Source organism: Electrophorus electricus, chromosome 6 (assembly GCF_013358815.1).
Source record: "Electrophorus electricus isolate fEleEle1 chromosome 6, fEleEle1.pri, whole genome shotgun sequence".
NCBI lineage: Eukaryota > Metazoa > Chordata > Actinopteri > Gymnotiformes > Gymnotidae > Electrophorus > Electrophorus electricus.
Window position 1 is genome coordinate 1,782,501 of NC_049540.1, and position 7,500 is coordinate 1,790,000.

The 7,500-nt window shown below is 46.3% G+C and overlaps 2 protein-coding genes and 1 non-coding gene across 5 annotated transcripts in view; 2 read left to right on the forward strand and 1 right to left on the reverse strand.

Annotated features, from left to right (window-relative positions):
- Positions 1–851, forward strand: part of eda (ectodysplasin A) — a 39,226-nt gene extending 38,375 nt beyond the window's left edge. For all 3 annotated transcript variants that reach the window (XM_035527408.1, XM_035527409.1, XM_035527410.1), the window contains exon 8: positions 1–851. This exon is cut by the window's left edge and continues 220 nt beyond it. In XM_035527408.1, coding sequence (XP_035383301.1) covers positions 1–41 — 41 coding nt within the window. In that variant the 3' untranslated portion in view covers positions 42–851.
- Positions 852–3,875: 3,024 nt separating this feature from the next.
- On the reverse strand, positions 3,876–3,947 carry trnap-agg. Its single transcript has one exon. It is a non-coding gene; the product is annotated as a tRNA-Pro (tRNA).
- Positions 3,948–6,811: 2,864 nt separating this feature from the next.
- Positions 6,812–7,500, forward strand: part of wnt11f2 (wnt 11, family member 2) — a 1,805-nt gene continuing 1,116 nt past the window's right edge. The window contains exons 1-2 of the mRNA XM_035526837.1: positions 6,812–7,058; positions 7,227–7,500. The exon at positions 7,227–7,500 is cut by the window's right edge and continues 4 nt beyond it. Coding sequence (XP_035382730.1) covers positions 6,812–7,058; positions 7,227–7,500 — 521 coding nt within the window. The remainder of the gene's footprint in view (positions 7,059–7,226) is intronic.

Below are 7,500 nucleotides of genomic sequence, written 5' to 3' on the forward strand. Positions count from 1 at the left end.
GCATCCGCCTGGGCGAGGGCCCACCCACTGGACACAGCTAGCCAATCAGCTCGCAGAACACGACCACCTGACATGGCGGCGCCAATCAGCTTTTGATATCAGCTCCCAGAATCAGTCCTATGAACTCGTGAGGTATACCTCACAAAAACCCACCAATATACCTCACAAGCTCCGCCCCCTTAGTGCACCCGATCTGATGACAAATGGTTGTTTCAGCTCCAAGCTCATGGGATAGATGTTTTAATTAGCCAATCATGTACAATCTCACATACACTGCCACTGACCAATCAAAGCTTATGGTCAAGACTACCCAGAACCACCTGGTTCAAACCAGCTTTGATCCCCCAGCCCTCATTGGCCCCGCCTTCAGCTTCAGAAATGATCTCAGTAAAGGTTGGTGGAGGAGGCGGGGAGAGGGCGTGGTCAGCCTGGGCCCCAGCCAGAGGGAAACATTGTTTCGAACTCTGCATCTGGGGTGTTCGAGGTGACTCAGAGCAGAGTCTAGAGAGAAGAAACAGAGTTGGAAGCACTTCTGTAAGACCACAGTTTAACACAATGCCATCTTTTCACCAGCTTCATGAACACAGAAAAACTAAACACACACACACACCCTTGGATTAAGTGTATGTGGCTACACACAGTGGAATACTTACTGATAACATATTTGGGGGAAAATGTCACTGTTGTTGACACGAACATACACAAGGCAGTGTGTGTTGATGTGACACAGACGTCGTCTAGACGTTTAGGAAAATGCAGCTATCTGCTCAGTCGTCATGGTGCATTTTGTGTATGTGAATGTGTGCATGAGGTTGTGTGTGTGTGTGTGTGTGTGTGTGTGTGTGTGAGAGTGTGAGCAAGTTTGTGAGTGTGTGTGTGTGGGGAGGGGTATGTGAATAATTGCATGAGGTGTGTGTGAGCATGTGTTTGTGTACATTTGTGTATGTGTTTGTGTGTATTTGTGTTTCACTGTATTTGTGTGTGTGTGTGAGTGTCTGTGGTTTGGGGGTAGGGTGCCCCCCTCATACTTGACAGCCTTCCTTAATTATGAAAGGCAACACACACACACACACACACGCACGCACACGTGCTCAGCCCTCTACAGCAGACGTGTTCCATTCAACTAAACAAGCCTGAACGGACATGTCCCCCTGCCTCTGCTCACCTGACAATGTCCACCTGAACTCAGCTGTGTATGTGATCTACACCAGTGTAAACTGCCCCATGACCTGCTGGGGGCAGTAGAGCAGCGCTCAGGAAGGTCTCAGTCCAGTCTATATGTCCCCCTTCCTGTTAAATGTGTGCAAAATCAAACCAGTTCATCTCACCACGTGTGCACGGATATCAGGTCTGATCTGGCGTCCATCCTTCTTCGTTAGTGGCGACGTCTCTGGAGTTGGACGTCACGGGCGCTGGTCCGGACTTCACCAGTGTGACGCCATTGTGTGTCCCAAAAGCTTTGTGATCGGTGTTCTGTGTGGTATTAGTGACCAGACTTTGTGTGTAAATGGTTGCCCTATATTCTTACTGGAAATAATGTACATTTGTATACTACACAAAGAATGTAAATATGTAGATAAAATACAGGTGTTCCCTTTTTTGTAAATTTACCTCATTTTATATTAACATTTTCTCACATAAAGGCATTTTGCAAACATCTTTTTTTTTCTTAAAAGGTACGAAGCTGTGTGTGGCTGTGTGTGCGCATCTGCATTTTCACGACAAAAATGTCCTCTGTAGGAAAATGGGAGAAAATGTCATGAGAAAGTAATGCACTTTTTAGATAAGATAAATTTATTAAAAAAAAAAAAAAAAAAAAGCTACAAGTTGGATTTCTTTTGGACTGAAAACGAAACAACGTTTTGCCGAAACCCGGGCTGCCTTGGTGGTGTTCTGTGGCTGTACATTGCCCTCTAGTGGTCAGACTGCTTGGCATGCGATGATGTTGCTATGTGGGCAAACATTACCCTCTAATGGTCAGACAGTGATTGTAGGGCAAAGTTTCTCCAAAAATATTTTTCCAAAATAGCAGAATTTTCAAATCATACACAATATGCACATTATTTATACATCTTAGGCTGCTTAAGAGGTTAAATATTACATAAAATACTAATTAAAGAGATTGCAGACTCGTAGTTTCTATATTTTGAAACAATTTCTATGTACCACAGCTGTAAAGATATATTACCACAGACAATACCTGTGTCAACTTCGAGACATCAGACTACCCCTGCCAATGTTGCCCAAGGTGTGCAAATACCCTTTCAAAAGGTAATCTTACATATACCTGGATTGTTTATCAGGTGCGTTATTTCTGCCCTGAGTGGTGTGCCCTGCAGAAATACAGGATCTCTCTGGTCCTGCATACCAAAAGCCCTTAGGGGTTGTTCCTATGGCAACCACCTCTTACATCTATAAACTTGTTCATTAATATACTGGGCAGGGCCTCCACTGGTTTTCTACTGTAGTCCTGAAGACATCCCTTCATGTCCTGAGGATTTATATTTTGCAGCATTTAGCTGACATTTTTATCCAAAGCAGCTTACAATTATGACTGAGTACAACTTGAATAATTGAGGCTTAAGGGTCTTGCTCAGGGGCGATGTTCCTTCTTTCTCTGACCCCATCACTCACTCTCTCTCTCTCTCTCTCTCTCTCTCTCTCTCTCTCTCTCTCTCTCTCTCTCTCTCTCTCTCTCTCCCCTCTCTCTCTCTCTCATTGGATAAATGTTACCCACCCACTGTTAGGCAGGGGTGGTACGGTTCATGTGTGTAATATATAATACACATCTAAACTGTATATTTCTGGTGTCGTTTCGTTTTTTTAAATCCTCGCTACTGCGGAACACTTGGACACTCGCGCGCCATTCACGCGATCAGCACTGTGCGCGAGCCGGGTCGCGCGGACCCGGGCTGATTGGATTAGGACGGCGCGTGTGATCCATCCCGTCTGTTTCATCCACGGGGATAATCCCTCTAATAGATATACGCGCCTTCATCAAAAGTAGTTTCTAGTTACTTCGCTAAATCCTATCACCCAACCGTCAAGTGGTTTAAAAAAAAAATAAAATTACAAAATAAAGTGAAGCGTACTGCTCCCATATTGACTGACTAAATTAGTACTTATTGTCGGGTATTATCACACTGATGTTGACTAACAAACTAGCACTTATTGTTTATTGCACTTATCTTTGTCTAAGATACACCTTATGTATTAAAACTAGTCATCAGTATTGAGCCCTGTATTCTACAGTATTCTAGTTCATTGGTATATTGGACTCTAACCTACTGTACTGTACTAGGATGTGCTCTAAGAGGAAATGACAAAGTACTTTTGTAAGTCGGACAAGAGCGTCTGCTAAATGCTGTAAATGTAAATGCTCTTTAAAATGAAGCATATTACTCTGGTCTTTAACAGTATTACTCTGGTCTTTAAAATGGACAGTTTTACTCTGGTCTTTAAAATGGACAGTTTTACTGTGCTCTGCGGGTCTACTCTGCCTTCCCCTGACCAACTCAAGGCGCTAGAGGAGGCCGTTCACACGTCTCGGCTGATGTGAGGGCAGCACTCCGCTCAGAGGAGAATACCCAAACTGAAATATTCAAACTGTCGGAACTTCGCCTCGCTGTGCATTCAAATGGCGCTGTGTATTGGCGCGCGGGCGCGGGCGCGGGCGGGGGCGGCGCGCGGGCGACAGGTCAGGGACATGTGAAATATCGCACCTCGTGCCCAGCATTGCACGAGCGAAGAGCAGCCCTTGCGGGCGGAGGTCGGCTTCCTCCACATCGACAAAATGTTTTAACAATTACGGCTGTCTTTTATTCACCCCTTATTATTTCACATAGCGACCAATCCGACGTGTGTGTGTAAAACGCGGGCTCGTCCGGGATTTGAACCCGGGACCTCTCGCACCCTAAGCGAGAATCATACCCCTAGACCAACGAGCCGCACACGCCAATCAACATCCTGCGTTTGTGGTTGTCCTGATCCCAGATCAGCTGGTTTTGAAACTATAGCCACCAAACTATGGACACCAGGTACTGCAGTGTGTCTGTCCCGTGCTACCTGCGGACAAAGCTCGCGATGGTAATCAGCAACCCGGATTAGTTTACTGGGCGATTCTTATGCAAATCAGCACCATGTTGATCCAGTTTCAAAAGACATCTTCAAAAAGGCTGCAGTCGCACTAATTGTCTCTGTTGGAAATGCGCATATATCTCTGCGTCTGACACTCTGAGAGGCTAAAACGACCTGATTCACGTCCTTTCCTGGGGGCGAACACCGCGAGCCCAAGAACACCCGCACCCGCAAAGACTTCTGCTTTGACGCGCAAGCCACGCGCGCGCGCCGTGGGGGCCGTGAAACGAACGGCCGCGGTCACGTTTTTTTGTTGCTGTTGGGTTTTTTTCCTCCTTTTCTTCCTTCCCGAGACCGTGACATTTTATCCATCTCTGCCGGTAACGTCGTCCTCGCTACTGCGTTAAACGGCACCGGGGGCGGGGAAACACGCGCGCGCGCTGGTTGCTATAAAGGCGTCCCCGCGCGCTGCAGTGGCTGTGCAGCGCGGCGCTTGGCGAGCTACTGCGTGCCTGGACCCTCTGTGGAGGTTTGTCGGCGGCGCAAAGTTACCGAGGCGCACTGGGGTTATCTCGAACTTCAGCCAAGGGTTTCAGGAACGTGCCTGTCGCACGAGCGAAATGAAGACTCGCACGGACTTCGTTCTGGTCGTTCTGGCGCTTTTAACTCACGCGGAGCGGTGCGCGGGTATATACTGGCTGTAAGTAATTCATTGCTCTCATATTTACCTTTTACATTTCATTCTTCATCGGGCTACGTAAAGTTTAGCGGTTATAAATGGCACAGTTTTTATATTCTCTTTTGGTACTGAAAGAGCAATTTCTTCACAAATCAGTATAGAGAGGATATATCTGGACATGTATAGGTCTACATATCTAGGTCTGCAGTAAGACATATCTGGACATATCTAGGTCTACATATTTAGGTCTGCAGTAGGACAAATCTGGACATATCTAGGTCTGCAGTAGGACATATCTGGACATATCTAGGTCTGCAGTAGGACAAATCTGGACATATCTAGGTCTACATATCTAGGTCTGCAGTAGGACAAATCTGGACATATCTAGGTCTATAGTAAGACATATCTGGACATATCTAGGTCTACATATCTAGGTCTGCAGTAGGACAAATCGACATATCTAGGTCTACAGTTGGACATATCTGGACATATCTAGGTCTGCAGTAAGACATATCTAGACATATCTAGGTCTACATATCTATGTCTGCAGTAAGACATATCTGGACATATCTAGGTCTGCAGTAGGACATATCTGTGTCTTCAGTAGGATATAGCTGGACATATCTAGGTCTGCAGTAGGACAAATCTGGACATATCTAGGTCTGCAGTAAGACATATCTAGACATATCTAGGTCTGCAGTAAGACATATCTGGACATATCTAGGTCTGCAGTAGGACAAATCTGGACATATCTAGGTCTGCAGTAAGACATATCTAGGTCTGCAGTAAGACATATCTGGACATATCTAGGTCTGCAGTAGGACAAATCTGGACATATCTAGGTCTGCTGTAGGACATATCTGGACATATCTAGGTCTGCAGTAGGACATATCTATGTCTTCAGTAGGATATATCTGGACATATCTAGGTCTGCTGTAGGACATATCTGGACATCTAGGTCTGCAGTAGGACATATCTAGGTCTACATATCTAGGTCTGCAGTAGGACATATGGACATATCTAGGTCTGCAGTAGGACATATCTGGACATATCTAGGTCTGCAGTAGGACATATCTGGACATATCTAGGTCTACATATCTAGGTCTGCAGTAGGACATATCTAGACATATCTAGGTTCACAGTAGGACATATCTGGACATATCTAGGTTCACAGTAGGACATATCTGGACATATCTAGGTCTACAGTAGGACATATCTGGACATATCTAGGTCTACAGTAGGACATATCTGGACATATCTAGGTCTACAGTAGGACATATCTAGGTCTACATATCTAGGTCTACAGTAGGACATATCTGGACATATCTAGGTCTAGAGTAGGACATATCTGGACATATCTAGGTCTACAGTAGGACATATCTGGACATATCTAGGTCTACAGTAGGACATATCTAGGTCTACATATCTAGGTCTACAGTAGGACATATCTGGACATATCTAGGTCTGCAGTAGGACATATCTGGACATATCTAGGTCTGCAGTAGGACATATCTGGACATATCTAGGTCTACATATCTAGGTCTGCAGTAGGACATCTGGACATATCTAGGTCTACATATCTAGGTCTGCAGTAGGACATATCTGGACATATCTAGGTCTACATATCTAGGTCTGCAGTAGGACATATCTGGACATATCTAGGTCTGCAGTAGGACATATCTGGACATATCTAGGTCTAGAGTAGGACATATCTGGACATATCTAGGTCTACAGTAGGACATATCTGGACATATCTAGGTTCACAGTAGGACATATCTGGACATATCTAGGTCTACAGTAGGACATATCTAGGTCTACATATCTAGGTCTGCAGTAGGACATATGGACATATCTAGGTCTGCAGTAGGACATATCTGGACATATCTAGGTCTACATATCTAGGTCTGCAGTAGGACATATCTGGACATATCTAGGTCTACAGTAGGACATATCTGGACATATCTAGGTCTACAGTAGGGCTGCTCAGAGACTTGAGTAACGACTGAAGGGTGTTGCTTCTGTCGTCTGAATATTAATTAGCGTTATGCGGTTTCCATGTCTTTCAGTGGGTTGGCGGCTAACGGAAGCACAGTGGACTGGGACCAAACGCAGCATTGCAAGCTCCTTGACGCTCTCGTGCCGGCCCAGCAGCACCTGTGCAAGCGAAACCTGGAGCTCATGCACAGCGTCGTGCACGCGGCCCAGCTGACCAAGGCTGTGTGTCAGAGCGCGTTCAGGGATCTGCGCTGGAACTGCTCCTCCATCGAGAGCGCACCACACTTCACCCCCGATCTGGCCAAAGGTTGGAATACTGGGATGGGATTTGGTGATGTGGGCTGTTGGCATAGTGACCTCAAATTGACGTCTTAGACTAGCAGGTAACTAGTAGGTAGTGCAACACAGAGAAGGCACATGACCAATGTAGTTCTCTCTCTCTCTGTCTCTCTGTCTATTCCTCTCTGTCCCACAGGCACTCGTGAGTCCGCGTTTGTATTTTCTCTGGCTTCTGCTGTGCTAAGTCACTCAATCGCACGCGCCTGCGCGTCCGGAGAGCTGCCCAGTTGCTCGTGTGCTCCCGCGCCGGCCGAGCAGGCGGCTCCAGACTTCCGGTGGGGCGGCTGCGGGGATAACGTCCGCTATGGCCTTCAGATGGGCTCCGCATTCTCCGACGCTGCGCTGAACGTCAGACGCTCCGGCTCACTTGCATTTAAACTCGTGCACCTGCACAATAACGAGGTGGGACG